The sequence below is a fragment of the Pelobates fuscus genome, chromosome 6, assembly GCF_036172605.1.
Source record: "Pelobates fuscus isolate aPelFus1 chromosome 6, aPelFus1.pri, whole genome shotgun sequence".
Lineage (NCBI taxonomy): Eukaryota > Metazoa > Chordata > Amphibia > Anura > Pelobatidae > Pelobates > Pelobates fuscus.
In genome coordinates, this window is record NC_086322.1 from 121,581,516 (window position 1) to 121,601,256 (window position 19,741).

General features: G+C 42.9%; 1 protein-coding gene across 1 annotated transcript in view; it reads left to right on the forward strand.

The window, feature by feature from the left end:
- Positions 1-9,719, forward strand: part of MARCHF1 (membrane associated ring-CH-type finger 1) — a 226,930-nt gene extending 217,211 nt beyond the window's left edge. Inside the window, exon 7 of the mRNA XM_063458206.1 lies at positions 7,944-9,719. Within this exon, the coding sequence (XP_063314276.1) occupies positions 7,944-8,242 (299 nt within the window). The 3' untranslated portion in view covers positions 8,243-9,719. The remainder of the gene's footprint in view (positions 1-7,943) is intronic.
- Positions 9,720-19,741: the final 10,022 nt, after the last annotated feature.

Here is a 19,741-nt window from a genome sequence, read left to right on the forward strand (position 1 = left end):
AACACATGTCTGATGATTCTAAAAAAATATAGTGCAATATTGCCGGTATACACAAAGTACAGATATTATGGATATCAAGTACTCACAAACCTGGAGCCAAATAATAGCATATGGCTCTCATAGCAATGCTATTGCTGAAATAAGCCCCACAAGAGAACAAAGAAGAGACGTAAGAAAAAGCAGAACTCCCTATAGAAATAGCGAAAGTAGACCATCAGCTCCAGAAGTAGAATCTAGGGACCTGGGAGACCATCAAGAATCCGCCTCTTTGTTTTTTCCCAAGGAACCAACCACAGAGAGACTCAAATGGCAGGAGAAACCCAAATCGTGGGAATCCCCAGGCAAATGCCAAAGATCCACAGAATATAAAATAGAAGAAGAGAGAGGAAACAGGGAGAAGACAGGAAAGAAATAAGTTCAGAAGGCATCTTTAATCTCGCAGAACATCCCGTAACTAATGAGGAAATAAGAGTCCTCAAAAAAGGCCTAAAATTTATGTCAAGACTTGAATTAAATAAGTTTGAATTTTTCATAGACATGAACAAATGTATAAGACAATTGTGTTTAAAAAAGTTCTTCCATAATAAGGAGGAACCAATACATATAGAACAGGATCTTGAGTATATACATACACAATTAAAAGAGAAATCCTTTTTTTTTCCCAGAAATATGATCTCTGATGAAATGAAAACTTTCAAGACCATGGTTATGGGAGAAATAAATAAAGTAAAACAAAATTAAACAAATTTCAACACAACATGTCATTACAAGAAAAACATTTTTCAAAAAGTTGCAACAAAATGAAAATCTAGTTATAAAACTGTCCGATAAAGGGGGAGGAGTAGTAGTCCTCTCAAAAATATATGGAAGAATCCGAAAGAATGCTTTCAGACAATAGCACTTATCAAACGCTAAGCTCAAATCCCACAAGTAGAGTGAAAGGACAATTCGAGAAATTAATCCAAAAAAGGCTTAGATAAGGCAATATTAACCGAGAAGGAAAGCAATCACCCTAAGATTGCAGTATTTTATTATCTTCCCAATGTACACAAAAATGCACTAACTCCACCAGGCCACCCTATCATATCAGGGATCGATTCTATTTCCTCCAGAGTCTCCGAATACATTGACACTCTTTTACAGCCCATAGAAGTGAAAAATCCAGCCTATTTTAAAGACACTATTAATATACTACAACTCTTAGAGACACCCAAATAGGACAAAAATAACTATCTAGTCACCAGTGACGTTACATCCCTATATAGCATTATTCCCCATGACATTGGTCTTAACGCTGTGAAACATTTTTTAATCAAATCAAATTTTAAAGAAGAATAGATGGAGTATATATTAGAAGGGATCCATCTTATTTTAGGCAATAATTATTTTGGTTTCAGGACACTTTTTACCTCAGATTCGTGGTGCGGCGATGGGCAGAAAATTTGCACCGAGTTATGCCAACCTACTCATAGCATACTAGGAAGAGAATTTTATATTTTCTGAGCATCCCTGGGTGTCGAATTTAGTGTCCTATCGCAGTTACATAGATGACTTATTTTTAATTTGGAATGTCCCCACAGACCTTTTAGAGATGTTCCTGTCTTTTTTAAATGAGAACAATTGGGGGATTATCCTTACTACAACACATAGTCAAACAGATATTAATTTTTTAGACCTTCATACAAAAATTAACAGATAAAAGTCAATTTCTAAGAATTAGATGCAATTGTTCAAATGAACAGGATTATATAAGTCAGGCAATGAAAATAAAAGAGCAATTCCTGGAAAAAGGTAACAAAGAGACCAAACTAATAACAGCCATGGAAGAAGCGAGAAACAAGAGAACAACTATTGGTCTATAAACATAAAAGTACTCAGAAAATGAGCACAAAATATGCACTCTTTATATGTAATTTGAATAGCAATAATGGAAAAGTAAATAGGGCAATAAAAAAATTGGTATATTTTACAAGGTGACCCAGTTCTTAAATATCTTTTACGCACACAACCAAAAATTGTTTATAGATGTGCTGCCAATCTTAAGAGATCCCTAGTCCATAGCAGTGAGGGCCAGCAAATAACAAGACACGTTTTGAATCAGAAGAATGGCTTTTATGGCTGTGTGACATGCTTAACATGTAGGTCAACCAAAAGTAAAAAAAATACATCTAATCAATATTAATGAATACATCAATATAGATTATACCATCAGGGATCAACTTACATGCTTCTCAAAAGGGGTAATTTACATATTGAAATGCCCTTGTAATTTATTATATATTGGAAGGACCATCAGATGTGTAAACATCAGAATATCAGAGCATGTAAGAAATATTAAAAAAGTGTCTCCAACCATTTTAAGATTCAGCACAATTAGAATCCAGAGAATTTGTTTTTCTGTCCTCTGAAGTTCGTTAAGAAAGATTGGAGAGGGGGAGATTACAAATTGGAAAATAGGAACAGAAGAAATGAAATTAATTTTCAATTTTGATACACTTATCCCTAACAGCTTAAATTCAGACTTTGAGGTCTGTCATTTCTTTTAACTAAATCTATATTCAAAAGCATATTACAGTAGGATTCCACACTATAATTAAACACTGGATATTTTAAAGAAATAATTTTCATCCATTATTATCCACTTTCTCACATTGTGGTGTTGTAATAGGTGCTTGATGCATTGCTTAGATGGTATATTATATAATCATTCATCTCTCTTGTATTTATTTTTATTATTTCTATACTATGAGATGTATTATGGAATGTTATTATATCTCTTTGTTGAATATTTTAATAGAATTGTATTTTGGTGAGTCTACTACTACCTTTTATTCTTTTTTTTTAAGTATTTTTGGCTCCTTTAAATTTAGGAGCAATATTCTTACCTACAAAATGTATTTGGATTTTGACAGTATAGCTAGCTTTCTACTTAATACCATATTATCTAAACCTAATAGAATACTGTTAGTCCTAATGTGCACTGAAAGCATTAAGTTTCCTTTTATCTACTGTAACGGACCGTTTCAGCAGACAAGGGGTTAAAATCCGTTTAGGCGATATCCCCCTTTCCAGATGCACAGGCAGTTACTGCAAACACCACTCTCCCGACTGGAAACACTCGAACACTGGAACAGCTGAACAAGAAAAGCATACCATCCACTTACACTCCTGGCAGTCAGCATACAATCCAATTCCCCCAAAGAACGAGACGACACATCGCTTTGAGGGTTAAGCAGGAACTCTGGACTGGCTCATCCAGCCTGGCTTTTATTTCCAACTCACACATACAGGCCACACCCAGGGGGAGGCATAAAAGAACCAATGACATAGATGTTACATCCCACACATCCCCTCCCCTTAGTGTGACACATAATCCCATTATGCATACAGTTTAAAATATACTTTTACACAACTTTCATAACTTGGAAACCATACATCGCATCCACATAAAAATCACATATTCAGACTCAGCATACTTTAAACATAAACACTCTCAAAAATCATACCAATCCCTTCAGTAAATAAAAAGTTACACGGAAGTCCTTTTATGACCGACCGCAAGCACCTTTTCTTGCCCAAAATAGTTCCATGGATTTGGGCTGTGCGGTCGGTCCCTTCCGGTATAAAACGACTAAGTCCCGTTCGAAGTGTGTTCGGTACTTCGATTTTAGTCGAAGTGCAGTCGATGGTACGGGTCGGCGGTGTTCGAGTTAAAATGGCCACCGCCACGTGGTCCTTTGTCCGATGCCGGTCACTTTGACGACTTCGACAACTTTGGTAACTTCGACACTTCGGCAACTTCGGCACTTCGGCTGTATCCGAAGTGCCCTCTAGTAAGTGCCAATCCTTCTCCCATAATAATTAAAGGGGCGAACACTGTTTTTAAAGGGCCCAATCTCCCAGGGCCATAATCGTTGGGCAGGAGGCTAGCAACCAGGCCTCTCCAGTTCACAGTGGCGAAGTTGGTTTCGCCACACTTCTCCCCTTTACCTCCTGCCGGTCAGTGCCCTGGTTAGTCCAGCAACCCACCCACAAAACAGAAACAGCAGAGCAGCCCACCCACAATAAACGGTTACTACACCTGGGTGAGGGAGAATCTTGTCCAGGTTCAGGTGCCTCACCACTGCTGGGTGGGAGACTGGTAGGCTGCCTTGGTGGGTTGCTGAGGGGGCAGAGACCAGCGGTACTCTGTCCGGTTGCCAGCACTACCACGGGAGTAGTCTGGTTGGAGCCTGGTTGCTGGAGACTGACTGTCTCCCCTTTGGATACACCGCTCTGTGGCTGGGGAACAGGACCGACCGTCCCTACCCCTTGTGCTGTAAGTGCAGAGACTACGGTCCCATCTGCACAGTTGTGGGGCTTAACATCTCCCCTTGGTGGGTTAGGCTGCCGCTGGAGAGAGGGTTTAGCAGGCTCCTCTCCCTGCCACTCTCTCTGCTGGTGGAAAGGGAGACCAGCTGTCTCCCCTTTCATTCTCTTGTCCTGCTGCTGGGGTGTGAGACTGACTGTCTCTGCTCCCTGGGTTACACACTGCCGCTGGGGAGGACGGACGACACCATCAGCTCCCTGGGGTACACACTGCCGCTGGGGAGGAAGGACGGCACCTTCTGCTCCCTGGGACACACACTGCCGCTGGGGAGGGAGGACGCTGCTCTCCGCTCCCTTCACTTCACACTGCCTTCTTGGCATATCACTTTGCTGCTGGGGGGCAGGAACAACTACCTCTGCCCCCTGTAACTCAGCCTGCCGCTGGGGAGGATGGACGACACCATCAGCTCCCTGGGGTACACACTGCTGCTGGGGAGGAAGGACTGCACCTTCTGCTCCCTGGGACACACACTGCCGCTGGGGAGGATGGATGACACCATCAGCTCCCGGGGGTACACACTGCCGCTGGGGAGGGAGGACGCTGCTCTCCGCTCCCTTCACTTCACACTGCCTTCTTGGCATATCACTTTGCTGCTGGGGGGCAGGAACAACTACCTCCGCCCCCTGTAACTCAGCCTGCCGCTAAGGAGGGAGGACGCTGCTCTCCTCTCCCTGCACTTCACACTGCCCTCCTGGCATATCACTTTGCTGCTGGGGTTGCTCACAGGACCAGTCTAGGAGATCTGCTACCTCGGGTACTGCTGGTTGCTGTTGGGAAGGAGGACCGGTTGTCTCTTCCCGGGCCTCATTGATGAGTCGCAGGTAATCCCCCTCCAGGTTCCATTCCTTGGCAACCAAAAAATGTAGGTCTGCCTCGAGGTCAATAGCGCTAGGGAGACCCAGCATGGCCTCTCGGTCGTAGTACAGGTCCCAAAAACGAGAGTCGGTCACTTTCCCAAAGTCCTCATCGTCAATATTATCCCAAAATCGGCCACGGTCAGTGTAATCTCCGCCTTCTGGGAACTCATACTCCGCCATCTCGGGGACACACTGAGCTGCGTACCATTGTATCGCCTGGTATGCGTCGTCTAGCGCCAGTTCTGCATATACTAAAATCTCGAGTCTAGTCACCCACTTTTCCTCGCTCTGTTTTCTCAGGAGGGGCATCCGCTCTGCCATTCGAGCCAGGATTCGCTGCCTTCTGCTGCGGCGCCGATCCCCTCGCGAATACTGTACTTCCTCTAGGGCTTCGTCCCACAACCAGGCTCTGACAACCTCTCTGTACATCGACATGTTCTCCTCTGAGACTGCACCAGACCCCGGGACGTAATCGTTCAATCTAACTTGAAACTTCTCCTCCATTTTCTGAGTTCCTTTGTAGATAGGGTCGCTGTACGGGTACTAGCATTGCCCTCAATTGTAATCCAGGAATGGTGTTGTCCGTAGCTGTCCTTCTGGCTGTAGGAACGATCCCGCCGCTTGCCACCAATTGTAACGGACCGTTTCAGCAGACAAGGGGTTAAAATCCGTTTAGGCGATATCCCCCTTTCCAGATGCACAGGCAGTTACTGCAAACACCACTCTCCCGACTGGAAACACTCGAACACTGGAACAGCTGAACAAGAAAAGCATACCATCCGCTTACACTCCTGGCAGTCAGCATACAATCCAATTCCCCCAAAGAACGAGACGACACATCGCTTTGAGGGTTAAGCAGGAACTCTGGACTGGCTCATCCAGCCTGGCTTTTATGTCTAACTCACACATACAGGCCACACCCAGGGGGAGGCATAAAAGAACCAATGACATAGATGTTACATCCCACACATCCCCTCCCCTTAGTGTGACACATAATCCCATTAGGCATACAGCTTAAAATATACTTTTACACAACTTTCATAACTTGGAAACCATACATCGCATCCACATAAAAATCACATATTCAGACTCAGCATACTTTAAACATAAACACTCTCAATAATCATACCAATCCCTTCAGTAAATAAAGAGTTACACGGATTTGGGCTGTGCGGTCGGTCCCTTCCTGGTATAAAACGACTAAGTCCCGTTCGAAGTGTGTTCGGTACTTCGATTTTAGTCGAAGTGTCGAAGTGCAGTCGATGGTACGGGTCGGCGGTGTTCGAGTTAAAATGGCCGCCGCCACGTGGTCCTTTGTCCGATGCCGGTCACTTCGACGACTTCGACAACTTCGGTAACTTCGACACTTCGGCAACTTCGGCACTTCGGCTGTATCCGAAGTGCCCTCTACTAAGTGCCAATCCTTCTCCCATAATAATTAAAGGGGCGAACACTGTTTTTAAAGGGCCCAATCTCCCAGGGCCATAATCGCTGGGCAGGAGGCTAGCAACCAGGCCTCTCCAGTTCACAGTGGCGAAGTTGGTTTCGCCACATCTACACTACTGGATTAAGATCTTAAACCGCGATTTTCGCAGAGACACAAAATCCCCCCAGTGGAATGGTCACACGGCATGCATTCCAGTGACACCAACCATGCGCCCTAAGTCGAACGCATGATGTTTGTATTGGAATGCACAATGCGTTCCAAGTGCGGAGAGCCGAACCTGGAAGTACCCACAAGAGATGATTTAAAAGGATGACAAGGAGGCCCCCCACATCACATACCGAATGAGGAAGCCCCCACCATAAGGTGAAACGCGTTTCGAATCCACCAGGCAGTATATTGGACTAATTTAGCTGGTTAAATAGCTCAGTGTGCTAATGCATCATTAGTAGAATCTGTTGCAGGTTCAAATCCAGGTTGACTCAGCCCTTCATCCTTCTGAAGTAGATAAAATGAGTACCATTAAATTTGGTAACAGTAGCATCCCCTGGGGGCTGGGCTAAGGAAACATCCCAAGGATGTACTTGAAAACCAGAGTAATCTGAACGTGCCTTTAAATACTTTATTATTATTTACTAAATACACTTACATCAAATGCTGACATTAAAATAATTAAATAATAAGTAATTAAAAATAAGGAAGGAATACTTTTAACTTTTTTCAATTACCTATTTATATTTTATTTTATTGTACATAGTGCACTTTGTTTATTTTATTTCATCAAATAAAGTATGTTTTATGGGAACCCAGCTTTCCAGCTCACCTTTACTCCAGAAATCCTAAAGACCATACAAGGACCATCTGGAAGAAGGATAGGGACATCCTATTAAAAGTTCCTCTACATTACCCAGGAGAGCCATATGCTATCATTTGGCTCCAGGCTTGTGAGAACTAGTTGATATCCATAATATCTGTACTTCGTTTATGCCGGCAATATTGCACTATATTATTTTGTCTTTTTTTTTTTTTAGAATCATCAGACGTGTGCTCCCCCTTTTGTATATATAAGTATTAATGTGTTGTTGTTTTTTAAATATTCTTCAATAAAAATAGTTTGAAAAGAGTCAACTCAGGTCATGAATAGCATGAGTACAGCTAAGATGTGCAAAAGTAGCTGTGCCTAGTGGAAAAGTGTAACTGTATATAATCTGGTTTTAAAATGCGATTAGTTGGTTTGATTTGATTATAATTATATATTTTTTCTCTCACATAGGTGTTCTCGAATGGCCATTTTGGACAAAGTTAGTGGTGGTGGCTATTGGATTTACAGGGGGTTTGGTCTTCATGTATGTTCAGTGTAAAGTTTATATGCAGTTGTGGAGACGGTTGAAGGCATACAATCGGGTAATTTTTGTCCAGAACTGTCCAGACAGAGCTAAAAAACTAGAAGAGAAAATCTCTACAAATACTCAAAATACTGAACAAAAGGACCCTGTGATGGTTGCCCCTTTACAGACAACAACAGTACAATCATGTTCTGAACCAGTTGTGCCTGAAGTAATGCCTGTTTGATGAAAAAAGCACTTTGCATCAAAAAATGTACTTAATTATTTAATTGAAATGGAACCAACGACAGCCATGCTAAAGAGATGTAAATATATGGCCCATGATTTTCTATCACCTAAGTGAATAGAGCAGGGGTAAAAAACTGTGGCTCCCCTGTTGATACTAGACTAAAACGCATGTAATTCTCTGATAGGTTATAGGAATTAAAGAAGAAGGGCATGGAGGCAAAAGGTCAACAACTCAGATACAGAGTATTACAAAATATAAGTAAAAATTGAGTTAACATTTTATTTGTTACTAATTAGAAAAGAAAGAAAATACATCAATCAGAAAAACTTTAAAAGATAAACAGTATGATATGTAAGGCAAAAAAGCAGAAAATATAATCTAGAAGAATGATGTGTCTATGCAACCTCATTGAGTGAGTTACATGACATATTAAAATGCACTACACATTTGTCCTCTAAAAATTACAGCGTTTTTTTTTTAAAGTGGATTAGTCACCTAAAAACATGTTTATAGTAGAGAGGTAACTGTCTATAGACTGTGTATTACCAATTTTAAACGGTTCAGCAATTTTAAAAAGAATTAGAAAATAAATTAATGAATTTAGATTTTCCTTTGTTGAAATGCATAGCAATTTCCCAAAGCAAGCAAACAAATATGTTATATCCACTAAAAAAATATTAAACTTCGCACTTATTGAATTGCTTTAAATAATCTGTACAGTTCTTGTTGTTGTTGTTTTGGTTAAAAATGATCTGTTACCTGCACAGCTTTTGGTGTCCTTCAATGTATTTTATAAATATCTTACAGCTGTATTTTATGTTTGTTTTTTTCCAATGAGTGGAATTGCTTTTGTGGGGCAAAATCTGCATAACTCGTTACTGCTCAGTATTGCTCTTGGAAAATGATTCTGCTAAGGACTGGAATAGCTAAGAAGCTTCCACTAAAATGGGTGAAAAATGTAATGTAGAGGGAAAAACGTGAAAATGTTGTGTAAAACGGTTAAATGACTGCTCTCATTGGCATTGAGATATGGATAGTGCATTTGTAATTCATATTTGTGTATTTGTAAATACCATTACATAATTATATTAGAAATATATGTCTATAAAATTTAGGATGTAGGAAGGTAATAGGGCCAATGTAAGATGTTTGTGATTTGTATGTCACATTTATGTGACATGTATGGTGTATCAATGTTGTTTAATGGTTTGAGGATAGATTCTGAGATATATTCCTACATAGATTGGATTTAACATGAGATAACTCCTTTCAAAAATGCTACTTAATCTTACCAATGCAAACAAATTTTATACAAAAGTGTTAATAATGTTCCTGTTACGAGGAACAAGCAAAAGTGCATAAGCACATCACTATATAAATTTACAGTGAAACATGTGTTTGTCACATTTTAATTTAAACCATGGATGTCAAATGTTTTGTACACTGTATTTTCACAGTGTATTGCATTTTAAATAAAAACAAGGGATGTTGCCTAAAATGCGTTTTGTGTTTCTTATTATTATGTATCCTTTTACTTTTCTTTGATTAGTTCACAAGTGAATTGAGCAGGAGTGTTATTAGGTTGTGCATATTTTAGGCAAAAAAAAGTCAAAAGGGAAAATGTGGGTGAGTCAGACTTTTTTTGCAGTTTGGTAATTTTTTGCAATAGTTTGGATAACTTCCTAGTCATTTCTTGTCAATTCACAGTTTAGTCAATAAAGCTGTACCGGTACCTGTCTTTTACCATCACAATCTTGCCAACAAATTGTCTGACTAGTGTTAGACATAAAGGAGCAAGCATGCGTATAGGCACTTTGGAGGGAATGCCTAAACTACAATACAATGATATCATCCATGACAGAAACATGCTGGAGAGATAAGTATATTCAATATTCACCTCAGTTAAAGAAATACTTCAATAGCATTTACTGGGCTGGTGCCATAACTACAACAATCATAGTGATACCGGAGAAACTGACGGAAGCCAAGCACAGAGAGATGGACACAGGTTTCTTCAGGAAGGAAGAGATTCTTTATTCGGTTCACCGATCGGGACTCAGAGGGACTAATGTCACCAAAATACAGCAAGTTCTGAGCCCCGGACAATAGTGCAGGCTCCTTATATAGGCATATAACTCCTCCCATATTAAGCTCCACCCGCACATTCTCTTGACCAATCAATACAAATAAGAATTAACTTCCTGCTTGACCGCATGGCTTGTCCAGCACAATGGAGGAGGGGAATACTGCATCCGGTATTCTTGCACATGCTCCGTACACTACTGATCGTATCTTGCCACGTGCAACCAACTGATCGATACGTCAGCATATGCACGTACACATGCCACGTGGTAATCTCGGCCTACTAAATTTATTTTTACCAAGATTCCACCACATTCCCCCCTTTGATGCCTCTTGATATTTCACAATTACTTGAGGCATCACTTAACCTTGGTTTGCATACACCTCAGGTTACCATGAACCAGACCAGACTTTTCCCATGATGTTAATCCCTCAACACTCCTCTTCCTGCATTGGTTCTCCCTGATCTAGAGCCTCATATTTATATATGGCCATTATCTGTGCTGCAGCCTTCCTTTCTGCTATATTTTCTATCAGGCTTTGCACAGACCTAACTACTAAGGGGATAAGACATGGCAGGAGCAGACACAACATTAAAATCAGTAGGACTCCGCCTACCAATGCCTTAAGCCCTCCAAACTGCTCATACCAGCTACCAAACCAACTACTTGGATTATACCCTTTCCATACCTGAGTAGGCACATGCGCTAGTTTAACCATATGGCTAGTAAGCTCAGCTATTGCTTGCCCTTCATCATCTATTTGAAGACAGCAATTGCTCAGGTTAAACTTCCCACATACACCTCCCTCTACTGCCAATAGGTAATCCAAGGCTAATCTATTTTGGTATACTGCTGTCCTCATCCTGGTATTATGCTTCGCTAGAAGATTGAGCGCTTGTGAGGTCTCATTAGTAATAATCTCAACCACCGCCTGTAATCTTATAATACGGTTGAGCATATAAATTGGGGTTCTATAACCAAAAGTACCATCCTCTGCCCATGTGGCTGGCCCATAATAATCTATAATACGCTGGGGAGGCCATTCATTATCTTCCCAGGCGCCTATCTCTATGGGTCCCCTTTTCTTCCTATGATTCACATCATACACTTTAACACCCAAAGTCTCACCTGTTTCCATAGGTAACAAGAAGAAGGATGGTTTGAGCATACCCAACACACATGCCCCTTCCCAGTCCTGTGGTAACTCCGAATAGGCCTTCTTACCACAGATCCAGTACAAATTTGCTGTGGCTCTCCAACTAGATGTGATGGATAAATCAAACCACACGTCCTTTAAATTGGCATATCTTGCAAACGGGTTAGATGGTTCTGAGACATTTGAAGCCGACCACCAAGTTGTATTCTTTGTATCATCATCATAAGCTTTTTGCCCTAGACAAGTTAACTCTCCTACAGAAGTATTATACATCATTCCTTTCCTTGCTATGCAAACATAACCTATGATGGAGGTCTTTAATCTCCACTCAGATTTACCTCTAACACTCATCTGATAATCGGCTTGTGAAGATATTAATTGTTCAACTGCCTCAGAACCGGACATTACCTCCTTTGCTTCCCAAGGCCATTGGTCTCCCATGTTAGTACCTCCACACACATAGCAGTTGGTAACATTAAGACTACCGGCAATACTTTCAGCTAAATCAATGAACAGGTTTTTAGCATTATGGGGGATCTTATTATCTATACTCATCTCTTCATAAAAGGAATGGTATACCTGATGAGTTTGGGAGGTTACCGTATCGGTCTCTATCCCTATAAACAATACTGTCCCAGGGTCTAAACCCGTCCCGTATATTTGAAACCCAAATAAATTACCATATCTATCCAAGAATTGGTCAGGATTATTTATAAGAATATGGACTGGATTGCATTCCATAGACTTACAGTATGGATTGGTAGGCAACTTAGTCACAATCATGTCCTTGTCTGCTGTCTGTCCCCAAGTTGCCCACCCCACACAAGACCAATATGGGCAAAAATTATATTTTCTATTTGGGCATCTAGGACTCACATACTTATTTTTACTACTGGGACAAATATATTTATCATTAGACCCATACGTTCTCTCCCATCTAAGATCCCCACATACATTCCACGGCTTTCTACCACTTGATATCGCCTTACATGCATCAAATAGCAGAACACCCGAAGAATGTAGGGATTCTAATACCGTTTTATTTATTAGGGTCCCCTGAGGATCTCCATTCCTGAGAGTCAATCAAATTGTACGGGGTTGATACTCTGGATTGAAGCACTTAGGTTCTCCTACCCCTAGTTGGCATACACTATACTCTACATTTAAGTATCTACACCTAGACACATCACCTTTACACTCATATTGCGAATGCCAAATTAGGGTCTGGGAAATATGGTTACCTGTTCTTGTAGTCTTAATGCATACCTCACAGCTAGGAGTGTTGGTACCTCTACCTTCCTGAATATAAAAATACATATAAATAAACATTATCATAAGCACATCTTTCATCGGCATCCTCAGTCTTCGTCCGTGCGATGGCACCTCAGCTTCCAGTATGTAAGGGCTGCAGGGAATGGAGTTCTGCTCGTCTTCACAGGGGTCCCTTCGAGACTTTTCCTGACTTTTAAATCACTCGTTGGTGGGCGGACAGGCTTTATTATGGCCGTCTCACTCACTTACCAATCTCTGAAACAATAAAATTTGTAATCCACAAGGTTCCTCGTCACTCCGACTGAGTCGTGCGCTTTAACCGGATCTTGCAGGGATTCTCTGGATCTGCTGTAACTTGCCAAGAATCGACTGCTGCTGGTTTAACCCTGGAGTGATGTATCCACGGAGTCACTTCGGCCACTTTTATCGCTGTAGGGGTAGACAAAAGAACAACATAAGGACCTCTCCACTTGGGCCCTAACGGTACATTATTCCACTCTTTAATCCACACTTGGTCTCCTGGGTGGTAACTATGAACAGGGGGATAAATATTCACAGGTAATCTATCTTGTACCCATTTCTGTACCTCCTCCATAGTCTTACCCAACTCTACAACCTGCTGCCGAGTAATTCCTTCTCCCAACTGACTCAAATCCCCCCTTAAGTTACCAAGTACGGGAGGTGGTCGCCCATACATGATTTCAAAAGGAGAGAGGCCCATCCTTCTGGTAGGTGTACTGCGGATTCGTAACAGAGCTATGGGCAAAAGAACATTCCACTTAAGTTGGGTTTCCTGACACATTTTTGCCAACTGGTTCTTAATAGTTCTATTCATTCTCTCTACCTTACCAGAACTCTGAGGTCTATATGCCGTATGAAGTCTCCACTTTATACCAAGCATATGAGTCAGTTGTTGTAGGCACTGATGAACAAAAGCTGGACCATTGTCCGATCCTATAGAGCAGGGTAGTCCATATCGGGGTATTATTTCTCGTAGCAGGAATCTCACAACTTCTCCTGCTTTCTCTGTACAAGTAGGACATGCTTCTACCCAGCCTGAATAGGTGCACACAACTACTAGTAGGTAGCGATGTCCACCAGATTTAGGCATTACTGTATAGTCAATTTGTAGATCGGACATAGGGAGTCCCCCCATATACTGGACTCCTGGTGGCTTCACTGATCCTTGCCTTGCATTATTTTTAGCACACGTTACACATCTTCGTACAATGACTTGAGTTAAGTTGGACAATCTTGGTATGTAGAAATGTTTTCTGAGAGATTCTTCTGTACTATCTCTCCCAGAATGTGTCCCGTTGTGATAGTTTTGGACAATTTCTACCGCTAGTGATGCTGGGATAACTATTCTCCCATCTTCTAACTGATACCATTTGTTCTCCAAATACTTTCCAGGTTCAGTCTTTAACCACTCTTCTTCTTGAGCTGTATAAACTGGAGTCCATTGAGACAGTGGGGTTGGTATAAGAGCAGCTATATGTTCCACATATTCCTGTCTTCCGGATTCAGCGGCACGCTTAGCTGCATTATCTGCCATCCGGTTTCCTTTGGTTACATCACCATCTCCTCTCAGATGCGCTCGACAATGTATAATACCGACTTCTTTCGGTTCCCATACTGCTTCCAATAGTTGTAGGATTTCTGCTGCGTACTTGATTTCTTTGCCCTCTGAATTCAATAGTCCTCTTTCTTTATACAAAGCTCCGTGGGCATGAGTGGTTAAAAACGCATACTTGGAGTCCGTGTAGATGTTCACTCTTAAACCTTCAGCCAATTGTAACGCTCGTGTCAGTGCTATCAATTCTGCCTTTTGTGCTGATGTTCCTTTTGCCAGTGGCCGAGCTTCTATCACCTTGTCTATCGTTGTTACTGCATATCCTGCATAGCGGATCCCTTCTTTCACGTAACTACTGCCGTCTGTGTAATATTGAACATCAGGGTTCTGGATGGGAAAATCACGAAGATCTGGTCTACTTGAGAATACTTCATCCATCACTTCCAAACAATCATGTTGACTTTCAGTAGGTTGTGGCAAAAGGGTAGCTGGATTTAGGTATTTACAGTCTCTAAATGCACTCTTGGGTTTTCACACAACATTGCTTGATACTTAGTCATACGGCTATTACTAAACCAATGATTTCCTTTGTAATCCAACAACGTCTGTACTGCATGTGGGACTCGTACATAAAGTTCTTGACCCAGAGTGAGTTTATCGGCTTCAGCTACCAGCAGGGCGGCTGCAGCTACGGCTCTTAGACAAGGTGGAAGTCCGCTGGCCACTGCATCCAGTTGCTTAGACATGTAGGCAACAGGTCTTTGCCATGATCCCAAGTACTGTGTCAATACTCCCACAGCCAGTCTTCTGTGCTCGTGTACATACAGGTAGAATGGTTGTGTGTGATCAGGTAGACCTAATGCTGGGGCACTCATCAAAGCCCTCTTCACATCTTCAAATGCCGTTTTCTGCTCTTGAGTCCATAAGAAGGGGTCGTGTTCTGTACCCTTGATAGCTGCATACAGAGGTTTTGCCAATATCGCGTAACTGGGAATCCATATCCTACAGAAGCCTGCTGCCCCCAAGAACTCTTGCACTTGTCTTCTATTCTTGGGTGTTGGTATTTGGCACACAGCTTCTTTTCTCTCTGGCCCCATTATCCTTTGACCTTCAGAGATATGGAATCCCAGATATTTGACAGTTGGCAGACACAACTGAGCCTTCTTCCTAGACACCTTGTATCCTGCCTTCCAGAGAATGTGTAGTAGATCGTGCGTTGCTTGCTGACATATTTCCCTTGTGACTGCGGCTATCAACAAGTCATCTACATCTTGTAACAATACACACTCTCCTGGGATGGACTCGAAATCCAGTAGATCTTGACTTAGAGCTGAACCGAACAGGGTAGGTGAATTTTTAAACCCTTGGGGCAGTCTTGTCCAAGTCATTTGGCGTTTTGAGCCCGTTACAGCATTTTCCCATTGGAAAGCGAAGATACATTGGCTTTCTGCGGCAATTCGGAGGCAAAAGAAGGCATCTTTGAGGTCTAAGACTGTAAAATATGTAGCCCCGCCCGGAATTAAAGCAAGCAGGTTATACGGATTGGGCACAACTGGATGTATACTAACAACCGCATCATTGACTGCTCTCAAGTCCTGCACAGGGCGATACTCATCTGTACCGGGCTTTTGAACAGGCAGCAATGGGGTGTTCCAGGGGGAAGTACAGAATTTTAGGATACCATACCGTATGAACTTATCCAGATAAGATTGAATGTTCTTCTTAGCCTTCTGCGGAATGTGATATTGCCGTAGGCTCACTGGATAAACCCCAAGTTTTAGTTCGATTTTAATAGATGGAATATTGCGGGCCAGTCCTGGTGGGTTGTTCTCTGCCCAAACTCCTGGTATGTTGAATAAGGATTCATCACTCCTAGGGTTTTGGCTAGTCAACGCTGTATAAAGTCGCCACTCTTCTTCCTTTGATATGGATAATGTCATAATACCCGAAGGTCCATTAAACTTTAAGGATGTTGTTCCGTTTGGTAGGAACGTAATCTGCGCTTGTAATTTGGATAGCATATCACGTCCCAGCAATTGGACTGGACATTCAGGCATGTAAAGGAATTGATGTTTTACTACGTGGCCTCCCAATGTACAGAGTCGACTTTTAAGAACCGGTTTTGCAGCACTTCTTCCAGTTGCTCCTATTACGGTAATAGTTCTTCCAGATGGAGGAGCAACTAGGTTAGTCACCACCGAATGTTCAGCACCAGTGTCGATCATGAATGCACTCCTTTTCCCCCCTATTGATACATCGACCATAGGCTCCGCTCGACCAAGGGGGATGGAGCCCGGTTGGTATCAATAGTCTTCCATGACCGTGTCAGCCAATCCTACAAAGTCCCTACCTTCTCTATCGCGGGACCTTTGCACTGCGGGATAGTATCTATCCTCTCTTACACTTCCTCTATTACCATTACTCCCTCCGGGACCTCCTCTACCTCTCGCTCTGCCTCTAAAGTTTCCATAACCTGCCCTGGGTGGGTCTCTCTCGTACTGCTCTCTTTTCGGACACTCGCTTCTCCAATGCCCTTCTTCTCTGCAATACGCGCACTGATTCCTACTCAGGGGCTCCCTATTCCACCTACTATCGCCTCTATCTGGGCCCCGTCTATCTACGCCTGCGATCGCTACCGCTAGCATATCCGCCTTTCTACGCATCTTGCGCTCTTCCTCTTTCTTACTTTCTGATTCCCTATTCATATATACCTTATTTGCTACCTCCATTAGTTGGGTGATAGACATTCCTGCAAACCCTTCTAACTTCTGTAGCTTGCGCTTAATATCCCCGTAGGCTTGGCTGACAAAGGCAGAGTTTACCATTCGGGAATTCTCTGTGTCTTCCGGATTAAAGGGGGTATACAGGCGGTATGCCTCCAATAATCGGTCATAAAAGACACTGGGCGCTTCATCACTTTTCTGAATCACCTCAACTGTCTTCGACATATTTATAGCTTTCTTCCCTCCGGCTTTCATGCCAGCAATTATTGCATCTCTATAGGCCTTTAGATGACGCATATCTGCGCCATTAACATTCCATTCGGGATCGGTATTAGGATAATGAGTTGCGGCCCATGCTGCTGAATTGGCTTGATTTAAAGTACGGGCTTCTTCGTCTAGCGCTTTAATGGCCGCTTGATTAATCCTAGTCCTCTCCTCATTATTAAACAATGTCATTAATAATTGCTGGCAATCAGCCCAGGTTGGATTATGCGTCTGGACTATCGAGGTGAACAGGTCGGTCATGGCTTGTGGTTTCTCAGTATACGAGGAATTGTGGGTCTTCCAATTCAAGAGATCGGTAGTCGTGAACGGGACATATACGAAGACTGGGTCAGCATACACCATTTGACCTGTGGCATCAAGATAGGCTGACCCAGGATTCAAACGAAGAGGCATCTGATAATGTTTGGGTTGTTGGGTACCGGTCAGTTGTCGGGTTAGTATAGGGCTACGTGGAGGGGCGTCGGTTATGGGTTCCGGTCGGGGGGTAGTAAGACATGAGGATGTAGAAGCTTGATTTTGGGGAAGGTTGGTAAATAGAATATTCCGAGCCGGGCTAGAAGAAGCCTGACCGGAAACTTGAAATGGCGCCAAATCGGAATAGATGGACTTAATGGGGGCTGGTGTCGGAAGGGGAGGTTGACTACGGCGGGGGGTGGATTCTGAACTGGAGGAGGATGGGGACAACGGGCGAGTGGGTGTGGAACTTCCTGTACTTGTATCACTTCCCTCTACAGGGAAGTAAGGGGGCGGCTTAGGGATCTCGGACTCAGGGGGCGTGTCCAAAATGGGCTTAACCGTAGTCCTAGTGGACAAACAAGTCCTGGCCACCATGAGGCGACATTGCTCCTCGTGGCATATCCGGATCCATCTTGGCGAGTCGTTTACGGCCTGCCTCCAACAATCAATGTATGGAAACTGTCCGTAAAGTTCAGGCCTACCTGATACAGCCACGTGTACACGCTGTACCAGATTTGGATCCAAACTGCCACGCGGCGGCCATGCTGCGACCAAAGTAGGCCACTCCCTAGTGCACAAAGTGACCAAACGTACAGAAGACATTTTAACCCCAAAATCACGTTTTGTAAATCCCTTTTTAAAATTCTTCACCATACAACCTAAGGGATCCAAAATCGTTGACTCCGACGCGCCCATACTTATCAATGGAGCGTCGTTGACAACGAATACTATACACACGCTCTATTCAACAGTCACACCCGTTCCTTCGGCAACAGCACCACGTGGTACAGTTACCAAGTGAAACGTACACAATAACACGATAATCACTCAGGGAATTCCCGTACACACACAGCTGTTACACCAGTCACTAAGTAATCGATATTATGCCCTTTGGCGAAACTATACAGTCACCCACGCTATAATTCTCTATATATGAATTACCCGTCTATAACACACCCCAGTAACATCGTCTTTTACAAACAGCGGTTACAGTACAGTTAGCATACGTCAAAGTACAATTTAAGGTCACAATACAATTATTAGTGGTTATGGTGTTAGACATGCAATAGACGACAATGATTAGTACTTATATACAATGTCAGTAAATATACAGGGTTATGGTACCGTGCACTATAATACAGCAACACACTATTAACACTCTCGCTAGACGGCTGAGCTCGCGCTATCTAACAAGATATACACTTTACTAACAATCTTTAACACATATACAATCCCAACTAAACTATTGGCCAGTACCTTGATGGACTACCTAAAACTATCTACATCCGTTTTGGTTAGCCACACTGCCCAAGCACCACATATAGCGAACTAGAGGGCGGAATTTACAACAGAACCCTTTTAGTCTTTCTACTCTATCAATAGTCTAGTGGGTTCCAAATTTACACGCCTTCCCACTTAGCCAAGATAGGTTGAGAGCTAGCGGACCGAATTTACACAGACGCCGCTTAGTCTCCCGGTCCCTCCGACCTAGCGAACAATATTGTACACCCTAGAACGCTAGTCTAGACAAGACACCGGTGTCCGGCTAGGGCTATTTACACAGAACCCCGCCTGACTCCAAACCAAATCAAACGGTCTTACTAAAGAGCGTTCGATTGAGCGGTGCGCCTTCGCTCCTTCCCTTCGACAGAGGGGGCAGATTCCATACACAGATTTAACCCCTTATGGGCCTACCGCACAATCGGTATACCCCTAGTGGGTCCGCCGTCTAAAACAGCGGTCGTTTTACCTCCTCGTTCCTGAACCTGAGTTCACACTCATCGACGGGGACACCCCAGCACTTACTACGTAGAGGCCGATGATCTCCTGGACAACAGACCAGTGGCGCCGAGACGAAGGGAGGTCCACGCAGAAGTTCAGGGGTGCAGCCGTAGAGAACGTGGGCAAAGATAGACCGTCTCACGCCTCTGCTTCTCAGCTACCGTT